Consider the following 19,778-nt stretch of genomic DNA (forward strand, 5'->3'; position numbering starts at 1 on the left):
AGAAGCTTATGTCCTTCATTACATAGATGATATTCTGATAAGTCATCCTAGTGAGTCTACACTCCTACAAGTCTTGGCAGATCTTATGAAGGACCTTGAGGCCTGGGGATTGTGCATTGCCCTGGAAAAGATACAAAAAATGCCTCCTTTTCAATATTTAGGGCAAGTTACTGATGAATGCTTGATCCATCCTGAAAAGTAGAGATCTGGAAGGACAATTTAAAAACCTTAAATGATTTACAAAAACTGCTGGAAGATATCAATTGGCTCAGACCCTCTCTAAAACTTACCACTGACACCTTATCTCCTCTTTTTCAACTGCTCGAGGGTGACCCTAATCCTCCCTCACTATGAGAACTTACCAAGGATGCCCAATAAGCACTGGTTAAGGTAGAAAGAGCAATTACTACAGCCTAGCTTCAGTGCTGGGATCCACAGCATCCTGTTCAATTACTGATTTCACGCCATTCACGCTCTCCATCAATACCAATGGGAGCACTCTGGCAATTGCACGGGGTGTTGGAATGGTTATACTTAGGTCACTGTCCTGCTGTTCTTACACCACATCAGGAGCTGGTAGCGAGGCTGATTGCTAAAGGGATGCACTCTTTGCTTGAATTGTTGGGGCATGAGCCCAGTAACATTGTTGTCCTGTTTTCAAAACATCAATAGTATTGGTTATGGCAATTTTCAGACTTATGGCAGTCTGCACTGGCTGATTTTCTGGGACAGGTTAGGGAACATCTCCCGCATTCAAAATTTTTACAGTTTGCCTCCCTTCACACATTTGTCTTTCCAAAAATTATTCTATCCTCCCCTCTGTCGGGGGCTGTCACAATTTTCACTGATGCTTCTGGGCATGGTACTGCTGCCTATTATACCAAAGATTGCCACAAGGTTGAAGATACTGTTTTTGCTCAAAGGGCAGAGCTTTTATGCTTTTGTCATGGTCCTCAGGAACTTTTCACAATAATCTCTTAATCTGTACAGTGATAGTCACTATGTGGTAGGTGTTTTACATTGCATTGAAAGTGCTTATATCAGCTATACTAGTAGTGAAGAGTTATTTAATCTTTTCTTTCAGTTGAGTGGTCTGGTGCAAACCTGCCTCTATCCCTGTTTTGTGAAGTATTTGCACTCACATTTTAATGTCATTGGCCCACTTGCTGACATAATGCCCAGGCAGATAACCTAGTTTCTGGGCTTGTCCACGCAAACTGCCACATCTGTAGAAGCTGCCCGACTAAGTCATGCTTTGCACCATCAAAATGCTTCAGCTTTGCATGGGCAATTTCACCCAACCAGAGAACAGGGTTGACAAATCATTATATCTATGCCTCTACACATGCTGGTGAGGTCATGAAGCATGTCATTGTTCATTGTTTGGCTATGTGGGGTCGAGGACATGCTGTGTTTTTCCTGAAGATGCAGAACACCCAGTGTGGGTACCACCATGGTTTGTCAAGCCTCATGGACCCCCGGTCCCAAAGATAAGGAGGTTGAGACTGGAAGACTTGCTCCAGGACAGGGAACCACTGAGGCTGATTCCTCCACTGACCAGAGGGCAGCCAAGAAGACAGCTACCAGCAAGACAGATGAGGAACAGTGAGCCACTCACCTGGGGTCAAATCAAGGAACTAATGGACATGATGACTATGGTAACCAGTAACCTGGGGATGGCTGGGAATCCCACAGCCACATTGCTGGTGGCATTGGTAATAAACACAATACAGGTGGGTGTTGTCCAGGGTGACGAATACTGGACTTTCATGCCCATCCTGCCAATAGTACAGCCTATCACTTGGCAAAGTCTCCCTGTAGCTATCTTTACTAATGATAGGGTGCACGTGGGTGGTCATTCCTTAGGACATTTGGTTCCCCAATATAGTGATTATAACTTTACAGGAATGTCTAGTTCCTTACTCATATGTATGTCTTTAAATGGGCTTAATACCACAGAGCCCTATAATGCCACCCATATGCCACCCTTACCATGGTGTTCTCTTCATCAGGTAACCTGGAAGTCCAGGGTGGCACCTTGGAGAGAGTGTCCTTTTCATAATGTCTTTATGTTCAACCTATCAGGAAATGAAGTAATTTGTTGGTCTAAAAATGGTAGTCAGGAGTCTAATATCACCGGGTTCTGGCACTCATCAGTCCTGGGGCTAGATGGGGGGGACACCCAAAAGGGATTTATGGAAATTGGCAGCTGCTATCAGCCTGCTCAATCTCACGAGTTGGTCATTTGCCGATCTGGATAGTGGAGGGGCTGAGAAGATTGACCTACAGGTCTGCGTCCAACACCATACATTTTGGTGATTGGTAATGTCGAGGTTGCCAAAGGAGAAGGGTTATATAGTATTACTTGTCAAGGGTGCAACCTTACCACTTCATCTGCAGTTATAACAAGGATAAAGACATCTGGATCGTGGGTCAACCTCCCTATGTCCTAGTGTCTACCAATATTTTAGGAGATTGGTATGTTGACAGAGGCCTACAAGTAGTTAAGGAAATAAAAGGGTTTTTACATAGAGAAAAGAGGATGATGAGGCTAATTATAGCAGGCACTGTGGCCCTTGTTACTATGATAGCCACTGCTGCCACAGCTCCAGTGGCATTGACGCAGGCTGTACAAAATGCTGACTATGTTAACAATTTGACCAAAAATGTTACTTATGCTCCAGAAGCTCAAGTGCAGATTGATGACAAGATGGATGTTTGCATCAATATGCTTGAGGCTGTTGTTATCACACTAGGCAATGAACTGGATGCCACAAAATATCGACAAGCGTCATTATGCTGACTTCCACCATGTTTGTGTCACGGCCACACAATGAATCAGAATTTTGCTGGGAAAAAAAAAAGCTCATCTTATGGGTGCATGGGAATGAAACAACGATACTGTGGACTTATGGCAATTAAGGCAACAAATATTGGCCATGCAAATGGCTTATGATAATGTTGTTTCTCCAGCTAATATTGCAAAAACTATCCTGGATGAACTCAAGGGTTTCAGTCCATTAACTTGCTAAAGCACTCCTTCTGGTGTTTGGCAGGAATAAGTGTGCTATTGCTCACCTGTTTTCTTGTTCTTTCAGTTGGATGCTGCGCAGTGCAAAGACAGTTCCTTGGATTAAGGGTTGGGCTTCATTGGGAGCATTTAAGAAATAAAAAAAGGTGGAGATGTGGAGAGTGGAGTATGAGAAGTCGATGAGAACTTGACATAAGCAAAACCCAGGCCTGCAGACATGGGTCTGCAGACTGGGTTTGGCACAGCCCCCAGCTGCAGAAGGGAATGAGCACAGCTATGTCCAATAATCTGCAGGCTGAGCTGTGCATAGCCCCCAGCTGCAGAAGGGGGAGAGGGCAAAATGCAGCACAGCTGCTTTTCACAAGATGTTTACGTGCAGGGATCACAGGTTCCCTTGTTCCCGATAACTACAATGTCATGCCACCCAAGAACTGTTGCTCTACTTCCTTGTTTGCCACTGTATATAATAAACTCACTGGAGGTGGTGGAGGCTGTGTTGTGTCTCCACCAAGGCACCCAGCCCACCTGATCTCAGCTTTTTTTCATGTTTGTCTTTTGTCTTTTCTCAATCCCCTGTTGCTCCCAGTAAGATTCCTAGGACGAACTCACACAGGCCTTGAGAGTTTATCATCCCAGTGTAGTAATTAATATCATCCTCTCTTACTTTCCAAAGTGCCCTACTTTAGGTAACAAGCTATACTATATGGTCACCCTCTTCAATGAGGACTATGAAGACTCAATTTCCTTGTTTCACTGAGGTTGCAAACTACATGGAGCCCCAGATTCCAAAAGTCCATACTAGGGACTTTACCAATGGGAGCCATGGATATAAGGGCAGAGAAGATCTGGGAAACAAAAGCACAAGTGTCCCAACAAACCATGCTGATTTCAATTGTGCTGGGCTTACACTGATGTGCTGCCACTTTCCATTCATTTTATGCTTCAGTGTGAGTCATGACAAATTAAAAGGAAAAGGCAAATAACTATGAAAAATATTTTGGTGGAACTAATGAGTGTGTCTAAAGATTACTTCCATTAGCTTTTTACTGTTAGTGTTAGAGATAAGCATATTCATTGGGTCAACACTATGAAAATAACTATATTCCTATCTAAGAGATTCAGAGAATCAGGCAATTACCTTGTGATTTTAACCAATGTTGACATCAAGACAGAAGGTTCAGAAACCTCCCCCCTAAATCTCTTCTTTTATAATCTTAGGAATATTCGGCTGAATTCTCTGAACAAATACTTCAATTCTACTTTTCACTCAGTCAATATAAACATAATGAGTGTGACTGCAAATAATGTGACTACTTGTATCTGAGTCACTAGAAATAAAGTAGTCATCATATGTGTCATAAACAAGGGCACTTAGCCACTTCTACAAGATGGTAGGCATTATTTTCTTAAGAAAGAAATACTTTGACCACTTATTTGAGTCAGACTGCCTGCCTTTAATCTAGTCTCACACACAGACAGCGATACTTTAAAAATACCAAGCAGATCATATCACTCTGCTGTGGAAAAGTATCTACTGGCTGGCTGTCCTACTGAAATAAATCTAGAGTCTTTCCTAGGATCCACAAGGCTGGCCAAACCTCTCAGAACTAATCTCATCTCTATTTCCTTCCTTCACCTGATGGCTTCTTGTAATTCCTTGAATTCAGTCTGTATCCATCTCAGGTTTGCGTTAGTTATTTCTAACTAGAAACCAGTGTTGTTCCTTCTCTCCCTTCCTCCCTTCCTTACTGTCCAAATCTTTTCAAATAATTTCTTGTTACAGAAATTTTCAGCAAACACCTTACCTAAATCCACACTCACTTCACTCTCTACCCTTTTTCCTGCTTAATTTTTTTCCATAGCACTTCTTGCCCTTTCTCACCCACGATTTTGCATCATGTATTGTGTATTTGTTTGTTTCTTGCCTGCTTCCAACCACTGGCTTAGAAGCCCCATGAGGATGGGAACCTGTCTCTTTTGTTCACTACTGTCTCTCCAGCATCTGGGTCAGGGCCCTTTAAATGAATGGCCTGAAGGTTGACATTGTCAGTGAACTGATTAAATGTGACAGAACCTGATCATCTAAAAGCAAGTTCAAATTTTGTGTTGAAATCTGAATCTGCAATCCACAACTTTCCCCCTGTATCTGACCTTTAAATCATATTCCTTTAAGAAGGGTGTTTCAAATAGTATTGATGAGTGTAAATGTACAAAAACTTCCTGGGAGGAAGAATTAAAAATTACAACAAATATTTCACTAAGTATTTCTACTTAGAGCTATTTGGTCTGCAAAAATAAGCAAGATTTGTGTACAAGGTTGTTCTTTATAGGATTTTGAATTCAATAGGCTATGTTACTTCTATAATTTAAAAAAACACTAAAAAAGTTTATCTTCCTTAGAGAGTAGTCAAAGGGACTACTACAAACTGATCACAGCTTTATTGAACTGTGGTTTCAGAAGGTAATGCTGAGCATAGTGACTGCTTGTTGCAATGCCCTGTGCTACGATGCCTCATGGTGCCTGCCATTCCTGCAAAGCCCCTTACAGCAGGTTTCTTTAAACTACAGGGTGTGTGCAGAATGGTGTACCTAGCTACAGGTGACTGCATCAGGAAAGCGCACCTACCCTGAAGGCAGCTGATCAATGGTCTGGACGTGGCCCATCAGCTGCATGCATCCTAGATCAGTACACCTCCACAGGTAGTTTAGACATGAGGCTCACCCAAGGAAGTCAGCAGGTGGCAAAGGGGAAAAATCAAATTGAAATACAGAGAAGACAGACAAAGGCAGTGTGACAGTAGGCCGAAGGCACAAGTGACAGAAACTAGAATTCCTAATGGGACTGAAGGTTAGGACATAGAAAATAGGCAGAATAGGGACAGGGAACATTGATGGAAACTTACAAAGGACACAGAGAAGTGGGGAGTCTGGAGAATTTTAACAGCACTCTCCCAGGCCTTGAAAATACTGAGGTATATGAATGGCATGTGAGCCACACCCTGAAAGGATGCCTAGCCAGCACTCTGGACCTCAGGGGCATTGGGAAGAAAAAGAGGGGCATACACAGTGTCCCCATGGAACACATTGACTGATGATGACATACATCCCCTAAATGAACCAATAGCAAAGAGACATAACCAGCTTCCCTTCAACCAGGAAATATAATCCTTGTAAAATCCACTAGACAAAGAGCCTCAGGGACCCAGCCTTTCTGAGACTCCACCCGTATGGGTGTTTCTTCTCTCCTTTTTCTCTCTGCTTAATAAAACTCAGCTTTTCCTCTCTACTTAAAACTCTGCTCTTTTGCTCACCCTGTTGTCTGTGACTTTCATTCTTCACACGAGACAAAGTTCCCAGCAACTACTACAGCAAGCAGACCTGAGACCAGAGCACGCACCACCAATCTACCACCATCACTGTTGTCCAGTGCAGCTAGGCTGAACCTACTAACTAATAAGGGATTGCTTCCCTTATTTCCCTAGGTGTCTTTAAAACAAGTACTCTTTAAACTATATGTCAATACATTCCTGTTTTTTGTAAACTGAAGGGGTTTAACTAACAGAACATTAAAGAGAAGATTAGATTAAGCCTTTAACAATAGGCCTGAAAAGATAATGGTTTTATAATTCAAATTTGAAATAGTACTTGGGCAGGTGTGGGGTTTGTGCCTATAATTCTAGCTACTTGGGAGGTGGAGATTGAGAGGTTCACAGTTCCAGCCAGAACCAGATAATAAAGTTAGCAAGACTTCATCTCAACAAATAAACTGGGCATGGTGATGTATATCTGTAATTCCAGCTACCCAGGAGACATAGGTAGGAGGATCTTGGTATGAGGCCCTGAGTTCAAACCCCATTAACATCAAAAAAAGAAAAAATAAATAAAATACTACAGACACTTATAGTAAGTATAAAGAAATCCTAAAAAGTAAGGTTTTACTTTAATCTCTTTATGAAATATTAAATTATTTTCAAGAAAATAATTTTTATTAATCCCCATTTGTGTTTAGCTTGACTGCAAGGTAATCTAATAATACCCAAGGAAAGGAAGGTGGAAAGTCATCTCACAGGCTTGTCACCTCGAATGTCACAAGGCAAGGTGCCATTCTACTAATGGTTGCAGTGGCAACCACAGTGCACATTTCTATAATTACAAATGGATCACAGACCAAAGAATTAAGTAAATCAGTAAACAATACTTACCTAAATGCCCCCTTCTACTTTCCCCATATCAGAAACCATTGTAGGAATTTATTCAATTAATAATTTAAAGCTCAGAAAGCCCAGACTATTCAGGTGCCAAAGTTTCAAAGAAAAGAAAATTTTAATTTTCTTTACAATACCAAATAATGCAGATTGCTTACTTTTCCAATCATAATATCAAATCATCTTAGTTATCACAATGAAGGAAGGATTTGTTTCTGAGTACTTCCTCCTTTGTGGCATTCATTGCTCTGTGACTGAGGTACAGTGAAGGGAGTCCTAGTAGACTTTGCTCACATGGACGGCAGCAGTGAGGCGTGAGGGTGCAAAACTACTGTGTCACTAATTTGGGTCCCCTTGACCCCCAAGTCTGCACCATTAACCCTACCGCTGGCTCCTCTGTGTGAACTCAGTGTGGAAATCTACTGAGGAGAGCAACAACTTAAACTTTTCCTCAAGAGGCCTACGGTGTAATTTCTTGTTGCACAGAGCTTTTTGTGTCTGACCAAACCTTGCAACCCCATATTGCTGACTGTTCAGCTAGTGACCGATAATGAGAAGTCTCAATCAAAGCTGTGTTCTCTTCAGATTATAATGAAAGTTGGATCCCCTGGCATTCCTAATTCTGTTAGATTACTTTACATAGATGAAATTTTTGTTTGCTATGCTGCCTAATTCTTTTGTTTTTAAAAATAGCTTTATTGAGATGTAATTCATATAACATAAAACTTACTCATTTAAAATGTTCAATTCAATGTTTTTAGTATATTCAGTGCTGCAAACATCACCACAATCTAATTTCAGGACATTTTCATATCACTTAAAAGCAAACAAACAAACAGCCCAGTCTCCCTGAGTAGCCTTCCCATTCCCACTCTTTCTTGCCTCTGGGAACCACTCATCTCTTTCTGTTTCTATGAATCTGCCAATTCTGTACTTTTCATATAAATGGAATATGTACAATACACATGTTCAAATGTGTATTTGTACATAAATGGAATATGTACAAGACTACATATAATATGTAGTCTTTTGTGACTGGTTTCTTTCACTTAGCATAATGTTTTCAAACTCATTCTTTAATGGAATTTGTATCGTATTTGCATACTGTTTTCCAAATGCTAAAAGTGTATTTGGGATATTTATCAAAGAATGGCAAATAGTTTCTGGATGTTTCACTCTTCTCAGTTTCCTATAGAAACAAGAAGCCTGGAAAGACTTGAAAAAAGAAAAAAAAGCAATCAGTTTCTTCCCATGTAAAATGTATATTCTGTAGAAAATAAAAATTAAACTCTTTTTAATCAGGAGTAAGGGTAATCCCTTACTCCTGATTAAAGTCATAGTTATACACACAACCACCCATCCTACCCCAAATGCTTACTTAAAGGAATCAGAGTGAAAAAGTCTCATACAACTCAAAACATAAACAACTCCACAGAGAATTGGGAAATATGGTTGGAACACAAACTTCACCCAAGAAGTTAAATGTGGATAATGAAAATTCGCAATACTAACTTTCAGAGAAAGGGAAACCAAACTACAGCAGGATTCTATTTCTATGCATTAGAATGGCTCTAATAAAAATATTCAAATGTAAATGTTGTCAATGATGTAAAGAAATGGGAACACTTGTTCATTGCTGATGAAACATGAAATAACATAGCTGCTCCCAGAAACAGTGTGGCAGTATCTCAAAAAAGTTAAACATAAACAAAACATAATGTCTAGCATTCCTAGGTATATGCCCAAAAGAAAAAAGAACATATTACCACCCGAAGGTGCAAATTCTATAACATTTATACACTGTCTGTAGCACTACTCATCATATCTCCAAACTAGAAGTAATCCTAACAAAATAGGATATACTCAGAAATAAAAATAACATACTACTAATACACACACACACCACAGAGGAATCCCCCTGCCAAAAAAAAAGAACATTATGCCAGTAGAAATAACAGCTACAAACAACTGCATATTGGATAATCCCATTTAAGAATAAATTTCTAGAAAAGGCTAAACTATTGAAGACAGAAAGCAAACTTGTGGCGTTTTAGGACTAGAAGCTGGAACAGTAGTCAAGTGCAAATGGGCAGGAAACTTTTGGAGGTAATAAATGTATTCAAAAACTTGATAGTAGTGAGGGTTGTATATATGATTATGTAAATTTATACTAAAACAATTGAACTATACATTTAAAATACATGAATTACATATTTAAATTATACCTCACATGCTGGGGGCATGGCTCAAGTGGTAGAGTGCCTGCCTAGCAACTATGAAGCCCTGAGTTCAAACACCAGTACCACAAAAAAAAAAAAAAAAAGAGTAAATTAATTATACCTCAATAAAGCTTTAAAAGAAAAAGAGACAAAACAAATATTCATGAAGACAAATCATCCAATCCTACCTCAATACAATAGTTCCATGTCATATAAGCTACTAATGAGCAATTTAATCCTGACTTGAAAATTTTTACCACTTGTTCTCACATCAGCAAATTCTTGCTTGGTCTCAGGACTCCCTTATACTCTTACCAATAACAATAATAATAACAATTGAGGAACTTTTGTTTACATGGATACATCTATCAATAGTATCAATTTCCTATAATGAATAGCAAACTGGTGAGTTTTTAAAAATCTTTTTTATTGATTTAATTTAAAAATAATAATAAACCTATAGTAATCAAAAGAATATTTTTAATGAGAAAGTTATCTTTTAAAACAAGGAAATAATAGTGAAAAGATGGATATTTTTTGCATTTTATAAATCTTTTTAGTGCCTGGCTTAATACAAAGCAGCTGGATTTTCACATCTGCTTCTGCATTCAGTCTACTGCTATATCATACATCCGGAAAATTCTACCATTCCAAGAGAATGAGAGTTAAAAGGGGAAATAACCTTTGAGCATTATAGAAAAGTAGTTGTGATCACAGACCCTCTCCCCCACACACACCTGTAATGGGCCTTAGAACACTGGGCCCATCCTTTGAGAACTGCTGGCCTAGATTTTACAACAAAACTGACTGAAGTTCATTTTATTGAGTTTGCTTTGTCTATGTCATCATTAATACAGTTACTTTAGGATGGAGCTTTTTTGGGGAAAAGGATCAGAAAACTCCTGAAAATAGTTTTCAAGGCATTTTGTATACTACTTTTATAGAGACCTGGCTACAACTTACATAAAGTAAGCAGTCAAAATGAGCTTTATCATGCCACGTAACTATTTGCTTGCCAAATTTCAAACATTATTCTTGAGTTATCAGCCAGTACAATAAACAAGACATTAATAGATGTTGAATTAAAACTAGATTATTCCAACCTTACCTACAGCTTCTATTCTTGTCACCAATTCAGAAGTCTATGTCTCATGTTATTTACAATTGTCTCTACCTCTATGATTAAGAGTCCTCCTAGTTTCCATATTTGCCTCTAAAATAAAATGTTCTTCAATTTTTCTAAACTGAATCTTGACATCATAGTCTTAAAATAATTGTGCTAATGTTAATATTTGAAAAATAATGAGAGTCTGTGATTAATCTTAGTTTAGTTTACATTTAGTTTTCTATGCTGTACAATTTATGGATATGAGCAGTAAGTTTATGTTTCCTTTATATCCTGAAATGGTTAATATGCTTACTAAAGAAATAGCCACTCATACAGAATGTCTCCAAAGCTTTGACCCTCTTTGAACTGAGATGCACTTCTCAAATTATGTAATCTAAAATTAAATTTAAAATACAGATATTTAAAATGAACCCAAAAATGACAGTTTGGGTACCTACCTTATAATATCTCCTTCAAGAGCAATCACTCTCTTAATGATTTTCTGGTCTGGGTTTTTAGGAGACCTAAAATGAAAAGATAAGGTTATACAATCCATTATGTGTCTGTTGTTTTCTTTAAAATGAAAAGAAATTCTACAACAAAATAAGCTATAAATAAAGTCATTACAGAATCCTGTGCACCCAAAACATGGCATCAATCCTACTTAGGTCCCAAGTGACATGAAGTAACTATTGAAGTGATTCCCATTTGCATCTGGAGAAAAAGAAGCTATGCTGAAATGTAACAAAAATAAGAAAATATATAGGGATAAAGAATTTTATTACTAAGGGATAAAGTTAATTATTAAATTATTGTTCTAATTAAAATAAGTACTTGTTGGAACATGGATTAATACCTAAGAAAATAGACATTTTTTAAAATGACAACATCCTTAAGTTTATATCACTTAAAATCAACAGACGTTTCCAGAAAACACTGAATATGAGAAGAACTTAAAAAAAAAATAAGAGAGAATTCCTTTAAAATACCTTTAGGTTTAGCCATTTGTGGAATTTAGTGTTAAAACAAGGATATTGACAGTTAAAGGAAATTGTCAGGTTTGATATAATTAAAAAGATACTCTTTAATTTACTTCATAATGATAAATTTTTACTTGAAGAAATGTTATTTACTCTAAGTGAATCCCTACCTCTCCTGGCATAGACACTCAGTGTGGTTCTTTCTCACATTGTTATAGGATGGATCTGTAAGGTCAAAAGAGTATGGGAAAAGTGATAATAGATCATTTTCAAGATTATGTTTTAAAACAGACTTTCACATCCACTTTGGGCTTTCCCTCTTCTTTTTCTTCAATATCTCCTTCCTCTCCCCCATCCTCCCTTCATCTTTCCTTATAAGACCCTCTCCTGGCTCACTTGCTCTCGGGGAAGCCATGTCTGTCCTGAGCAGCCCTAGAGAAAGATGCACATGGTGAAGAACCCAGCTCTGCCAGCAGTCAAAGGAGTGAGCAGAGAAGCAGGTCCTTCAGCCCCAGTCAAGTTTTCAGAGGCTGTATCTCTGAGAGACTCTGAGCCAAAATCACCCAGCTAAGTTGTTTCTGATTTTCCCATCCTTAACAAATGTGTGAGATCAATGTTTTGTGTTAAGTTGCTAGATACTGGGCTGATTTGCCCTGAGCAATGGATAACTGTATCTTAATACTGCCAACTTCATGCCAATAGCATTTTAAATCTTTTGATAATAGACCCGTTTCAAGAAATAGGTCACATATCATATAAATATGTGATTAAATATCATTTGATATGTATTTGGAAATCATGGATAGATAATATTGTCAATTCAAGTCACGTTTTCAATTGAACTACTGTTTAAAAGTAATATAGAGGCACAAAATTGAAAATATTAAAACTATTGAAAATGTATACTTCATCAAAGGAAACACACTTTCAATAAGATTTATGTTCCACAATATAAAGAAAATGAAGTCATGTGAAGTAGTTGCATCTACTTGGGGCAATTAGTTTCAGTTTTTCAGAAGCTTAATTCTTAATATTATTTATTTTGAAAAGAAATTTGGTTAGAATTTTGACTGGTTTCTCCTCTTCATTGAATGGAGTAAACATTATATTTCTATAATTCTAATGCCAATAACCTATTGCTACAGTGAGGAATCTGGGGACCTTAAAACAATGGAATTTAGATCCTCCATGCAGAACAACTTACATGGCTCTCAGAAAAAAATCCTTCCTACATTTCTGTTTAGGTAACAATATTTAGTCTCATTAGTCACCAAAGAATTACACATTAAAATGAGAGGATATTAAAACATTTTCTTACTATATTGACAAAGATGAACTACTAGTAATAAAAATACAATGATATTGAGGACCTAAGCACACAGGACTCTCCATATAGACAGTGTGGTCATGCAAATGCCTTTCTGTAAGGTAGTCAGTATTTTGCATTCTTTTAAACATAATTTTAAACTTCTAGGAATTTATTCTAATGAAACAATTATGGAAGTATGTGAAATTTTAGCTACATAGACGCTTAAAATAATGTTGTCCATTTAAAAATGAGAAAAAATTCAACAAAAGGAGATTGGTTAAATAAATTATAGTCTATAAATATGGTAGAACAATTTACATTCATTAAAAATGATGTTATAGAAGAGTATCAACAGAATATATGGATCAAAAATGAATGAAAGTTAAAAATAGTTTGTACCAGGACTTCACATCTGTAGTTACAGAAGGATAGATGTACATTTGATTTTACTGGGATACATCAGGAAAATCTGAAACAGAATTGGGAAAAGGTTCTACATATGTTAAAACCCTTTTATGCCCAGATTTGTGGTCCAGATTATTGGGATGACGTTTAGCAGATGACAACTGTTTATGTCATATGACATTACCTGAGAAGAAATGCTCCAAACAGGAGTAAGAGCTGAACTAAATTACCAAGTTTCCCACGTAGGGAACGGATTAACATTAATGGTTTAATAGCAGCCCCTATTTGTGTTTAAAAAAAAAAAAGGAAGTTTGCCAATAATCTTTAAGCTTTTGAGATGCTTAAGAAGTGTTTTATATTTTAAAATAATTTGTGTTTTAAGATAATGAGGCAAAATAGAATATATAAAGTGAGCTATCTATATAATTAGTCTTATGAATTACTACTTCAAACACATCTATAAATTTTAATGTAATATGAAACTCATGAATCTAATCAAATCATTCAAAATAAAAAAAGCTATTATTAACATTAATTCCATTACTGCTTAAAATCTATATCTATATTTTAGTCATCAGGCTGGTGCATGCATTATTTGATGTAAGTAGAAGTGATAGGAGAGTTATTACAGATTTATATCATAAAAGTTATTAAACTTCTCTTTGTCTTAATTTTCTTGGCCACTTGCCTATCTCCTAGAAAATGTGAAGAATAACAAGTGAGTGATTATTACTTACTTCAGAAATACAATGCATGCTGCCCAATAAATATTCAGATTTGCATTTAAATGTGTAATTTTCCTGTTTTCATAATATGCAATGTTTTATATTGATTTTTGGGACCTGAATTATTAACATTTTATTTTACCCTTATAACTTAATCAGGGACATATCTCCAGGGATTTGGGTAAGAAGCCTGAAGTTGTTCCTTAGAGTGCATGGCCTTAGCGGATTCATTTGGTATGGTAGAGGCTCTAATCAGAATGGTTGTGGGATAAGAAACAAGGTGTAGTGTAGATGTGACAGGACTTTCTTAAGATGACACGCATGATATTCTTCTTTAAAATTTTACTTCCTATCTTGATAGAAATGTTACCATTTTTACCTGTTGACACAGCAAACACAATCATGTCTTAGGTCTCATTACCTTGTAGGTTCTCTATTATCTCTGTAGGTTCATTATCTCATTTTAGGTTCTTTTGTGTTTTCCAAGTTTTGACCTTCTCTGGAGCACTGGAAAACTAGGTTTGAGTGATAAGCATAATTCCCACTCTCTCTATTCCTGACACCACCCCACCCTGCTGTCACATAGATACCTCCATCCTAGGTCCAAGCACTCAACTCTTATACTTACAGGGAAATTCTAAAACCTTCCTCTGCGAGTTGGGTATACTTTAATATTTATATTGTTTAGGATTAGCCCAGATTATCATAGAGTTAATCTCCAAATTAGAAGTCACTTTAGCCACAGTCTAATATAAGCACTGATTCCTCAAAAATACCACCACTTATTGGACTCTTAACTATACTGCATGTATCCCAGTGAGACTGAAATCTCTTGTTTTCTTTTCTTCTTTTTTTCCCTTCCTTGCTCCTTCCTTCCTTCCTTCCTTCCTCTCTTTCTTCTTTCTTTTTTTCTCCAGCTGGGGACATAACCCAGATCCTTATGCATACTAGGCAAGTGCACCAGCCCCAGTTTAAATTGTGATCCTTCATTAGTGAGATTAACATAAGAACCAATACGCTGGGGATACCTTATATTAGACAGGCTACTTTTCACTATCCTGAAGGCTGATCAAGCATGAACTCATACAACTTTACCTTAATTTTAAAAAGTACAAGTTTTGCTATTTTTTATTATTAAAATAAGTAATAGAATGAAAAGTCCATCAAATTTAATTATAAAAATTATATCAAATGATAACTTCCCTCCTCCTCTTAATTTTTGGAAAATGTTGTCAGGACTTAACATGGTTTTCATGATGCTTAGAGTAGAAAAGCCTTTGGATTACAAATAGCCCTTTTTCTACTATTTTTAATCTTGCCCATTCTCCACACCTAAATTGTCTACTTGGTGACAGTGTGATGGGCCTCCTGTGCCTTGCATTTGCATGGACTGCAGTGAAATGGAACCAAGTCCACCATTATTCTTCCACCTCCGCTATGAGTGAGATGCTGACTGTGGGCAAGTTCCATTCCAACCTAGTTCTCATTCTCAGGGAGAGATCGGATCAGAGGTTCTAAATCATAAGCAAGACAATCAAATCTGGCTAGCAGGAATGTTTTGCGTAGTCCACACACTTAAAAAATAATAAATCATGAGCTGTCAGGCAAACAGGAGACTTCACATAAAAATTCCAATTTCTTGTTCTTGAAAAAATAAGGTTCTTTGCAACCCTGGGCCCATATCCTTACATGAAAAAGCCCATGGGGCTGAGAGTAGATATTAACAATTTACCACAGTTCCACCAGCCTGCTGCATAAACGTGTAGTTCCTGAGGTTAATTGAGTGTGGGGATTTCTAGAAATCGGGGAGATTTCTTCTGTATCAAATTAATAGTGAGAGAACACGTGTAAGTTCTCCAGCAGGGATTAAACAACATAATAAGTACTCAGTAAACTTCAGTCAGTGCTTGGTAAAATTCATAGAGAAGTTCAACTGACTGGGCCTAACAATTCTAACAGCTCTATTTTTTCAAGTTATATGAATAGACTAGTTTAAAACCTTCCAATAAAAGAATTTTTTGGATTTTGTTGCATTGGAGGGCAAAAGTAAAACATTTTAAAGGTTTAGTCAAGTTTTCTTACATAATTAAAGAAACATGAAACTTAAATTTTACAACATTCATGTTGAAAAGTCACAGTTTCATTTTAGAGGGGTACTATCTGTAAAAGCAAAGTAAAAATGAATAATTTTCAGTGTTGGATTCTGTAAGCTTGCTTCACTATCAGTAGTGTTAACTTTGTTCATAAAATCCTATTTTTTTAATGATTTGGCTTTTAAATTTAGCACAGTTTTATTAATTACTGCTCTCAAAACTTTTACATAGGCCATCATTTCAGCCATATATTTTCCTTTGCTAACTTCTCTTTTTATCATGTAAATCCTTTAAACTTAAACAGAAGAAACTATGGCTTTTGCTGTTCTTTGGGCTCAGTCTTACCCTTACAAGTGTGGCACTTCTTATTTCAGATGTATTTTCCAAAAATGATAGATGTATATATTCAGTCCCTAACTAGCACTTATTCTCTGATATCTCAGAAAATGCTCCAATTCAACAGCCTCAACATTAACAAAGTGTCTTATAGATAAGGCAGCAAGAATCCGTTAATGTTTCAAATTTGTTTTCTATAATATTTTATTTCCTAGAAGGGGAAGGGAGGTCCTTATGAAAGCACCTTAGATAGTGACAGAATGTTTTTATATATATACAGAAAACTTTAACAAGAAGTACAATTTCAAGCACTAAGGTTTATGTAGTCTCATTTTGTAGGGTGGGGATAAAACAAGGAAGGTTGGTTCATCCACTTTGACAATTTTCTGAAGGCATTCACTACCCAAACTAAGCTACTAAACAGTAACGACACAATCTCCAGGGCTCAGAGAGATTCCAGTCAGGCTTCTAGTGATTTAAGAATATGGCAAGCAGGAAAAAGTTTGTGATTCAGATTCATCCTCACAACTCCTTACACAAATAATATATTTTAATAGTACTGATGAAACAACAACATCATGAACTTCAAAGAATTAAACTGTGGCTTATAAATTTTTCTTGGTTAAATGTAAGCATTGTTTTCACTGTTACTAACTATAATTAGGAGAAATTTAAAAAGCAAATAGTGACAACTGCTCTTATTAATAAGTCAGCTTTGATTATGTAAAATCAATTAAGTGTATATTATGATTCTTACTTCTGTAAGTAAAAAGAACTACAATAGTTGGTAATTGAGTTTCCAATTCTAAGAAACAAACATCTTCAATTAACTATGAAAAATCTAAGGAACTTGGTATAATCATGAGTTCATTTCCCCCAATGTTCATTAACTTAAGCATTTCAAAACAGACAGTGCAATCTTTATTCATCAAATACAATCACAACTGCATATCACTGTATAGAACAGGTTGTATATAAATTAACATATATAGCTCAAAGATAACATATAGCACATATGTGATATATATGTTGCATGTTGCATTTTATTCTGCCACACAATATGAAATCATACTTAAAGAATCTCCTTCAACCTGTGAAGAAACCTCTGCTCCTAAAACTCAAATTCCCTGATTTATTTATTTTATAAACCTGTGTTTTTATACATTGAACATGCTTAAAGTTGAACACAGCTATGGAAATGGAGGAGATGCATATTTAACAAATTAAAATACTGTCTAGACTCTCACTGTGCAAACCTTCACACTACTCTGTTCCCAAAGTTGGACACATGCTCAGAAGAGTTCATTTTTCCTCTAGTTAAGATAAGTTTCAGTCCTCTATTCACACCATCTCACTGAGTAGTCTTTTGTAATTTAACACTTTAAGGTCCTGAAATAAAGCCAAATTAACTGGTTTTCATAGGAATAAGACCATCAATGTAGCCTCGTAACTATAATACTTCAATTAAGCTAAACTGCTTTAGACTTTTAGCTTAAATCAGGTTGGGAAATAGTGCAACATATTTTTGGTAGGCTTGAAGAATAGTCATACCACAAATCACTCTGAAAGAGCAAGTTATTTGTATTTTCTATAGCAAACTGAGGTAGGCTAAAATTAGGGAAACTAATTTCTGAGACTCAGAAAAATATTACATCTTAGATTAACCATGCTTTGGCTCAGGAACCACCTATCCTCCTCCCCACTCATTGATTATCGGATAAGAATGACCTTGTTTTCCCCTTCCCATAGGTTATTATAGGTTCTAAAAGCACCTGAAGAGCAGAAACATGTTCTCTTGGCTTCCGGCTTCCACCTGGGCTCCACCATGCTCCGCTTTGTATTTCTCTTCCCTAACTTTTAATAAACTCCCTTTACAATCACATGTCCTGCCATGGATTCTTCCCAGTGGGATACAAAGAATTTGAAAGTCTTCTGATAACTGACTACACCAGCTCTGGTAACAAAACTATATCCATACCTATCTAAAAGGCTCACAGAAGGTAGGCTAATTGAAATGCAAAATGGATCCTAGCAGTTAAGAGCTGAAGTTGGGACATTTAAGCCAAAATCATGTAAGACGTTAACACTACCTAAAGTCACACAAGGGTACTATTAGAAGAATGGGACAGGAGTCAGCCTGTCTCCAACACAGCTCACTTGCCAGTTTTCCATGACATTGGGCATATTGTGAGGTACAAAATGCCAAGTACAGAGCAGGGATCACCTAAGCAAAAATGAGGAGAGTGAGAACAAAAAAATAGTCTTGACTATTTTACTTGGAGCTAGCATTGGATCTCTGCTCACCTTTTTAGCTGTAATTATTTTCTAGTAAGTCAAATATCTAAAAATAAGCCAGAATTCTTACCCTTACGAATAACTATATTGTCTATGGTACACCAAGTTTTTGAAGAATGACTGTGCCCAACAGGTGCTTGGGACAGATAGCAGCTGTTACATTATACATGCTCATTAGAGCTGTGTGCCTGAAACAACATGGCTGGGTCTTCAGTGTGACTTTTTGTGGTTAAATTATGAATATAGAGAACTGCTCCCACCCCCATCCTTTTGTCCCCCGACTATGAATACCAACTGACACTTTTCAGATTCAGGCAATAGATACTAAAGGGTCAGGTGGGAATGGGGACATTTCAATGGTTGTCAGCCTGGGGGAATGGTAGGGAGTGACCTGTATAACCATGAGCCAAACAGGTCAACACACACCTCCACGATGCCAGCAGGGCCCCTCCTCTGTAAACCCAGAGCTTAGATGCTACTCTGATAAAATGGAGAACACCAAACAGACTAAATTTGACATAAGTTGGCTCAGAAATCTCTCAAGTTTATTCTGGATTGAAAAGAATAAGATTTTGTTTGCAATATGAAATATAAATTCAGTAGTAGCAAAATAAAGTTATATATTTTTATGACCTACAGATTTGTATCCATTCCATTTCCTTTTTCCACTGCACATATTTATGGATTAATGTGTGCTCTAGTGATTTCAGTGACATGCATTATTAATGTTTCAACTGTGCTACTGGTTTCAAAATTTCCTTGTGAAATCAAGTTTGGTAAATGTAAATGTGTGGGGAGAGGTGAGATTCTCCACCATCATTGATACTATCCTCATTTCTTTAAAAGATCACTCTCCTAGAGAATGCTGACAGTGTCAAAGCTGGAACATAAGTAAAATATGAGGTATCCTGACTCATTTCTGTTCTAACCTTGTTGAACTTATTAATTTTTAAAATACAATACTATTGTTTTGCAGAGGAGTTCTCAGTTAGGCTCAAATAACTACACACAATTTGCTCCCTTGAAAATGTCAACTGTATGCCCCCCAGTTGCAAACTGAATAGCATTAGCA

At 36.9% G+C, this 19,778-nt stretch overlaps 1 protein-coding gene across 6 annotated transcripts in view; it reads right to left on the reverse strand.

The window, feature by feature from the left end:
- Positions 1 to 19,778, reverse strand: part of Immp2l (inner mitochondrial membrane peptidase subunit 2) — a 930,480-nt gene that overhangs the window by 278,894 nt on the left and 631,808 nt on the right. For 5 of the 6 annotated variants that reach the window (XM_074065037.1, XM_074065035.1, XM_074065036.1 and 2 more), the window contains one exon: positions 11,022 to 11,087. The exons of the other annotated variant lie outside the window; for it this stretch is intronic. In XM_074065037.1, coding sequence (XP_073921138.1) covers positions 11,022 to 11,087 — 66 coding nt within the window. The remainder of the gene's footprint in view (positions 1 to 11,021; positions 11,088 to 19,778) is intronic. 6 annotated transcript variants of the gene reach the window in all.

Source organism: Castor canadensis, chromosome 2 (genome assembly GCF_047511655.1).
Source record: "Castor canadensis chromosome 2, mCasCan1.hap1v2, whole genome shotgun sequence".
Lineage (NCBI taxonomy): Eukaryota > Metazoa > Chordata > Mammalia > Rodentia > Castoridae > Castor > Castor canadensis.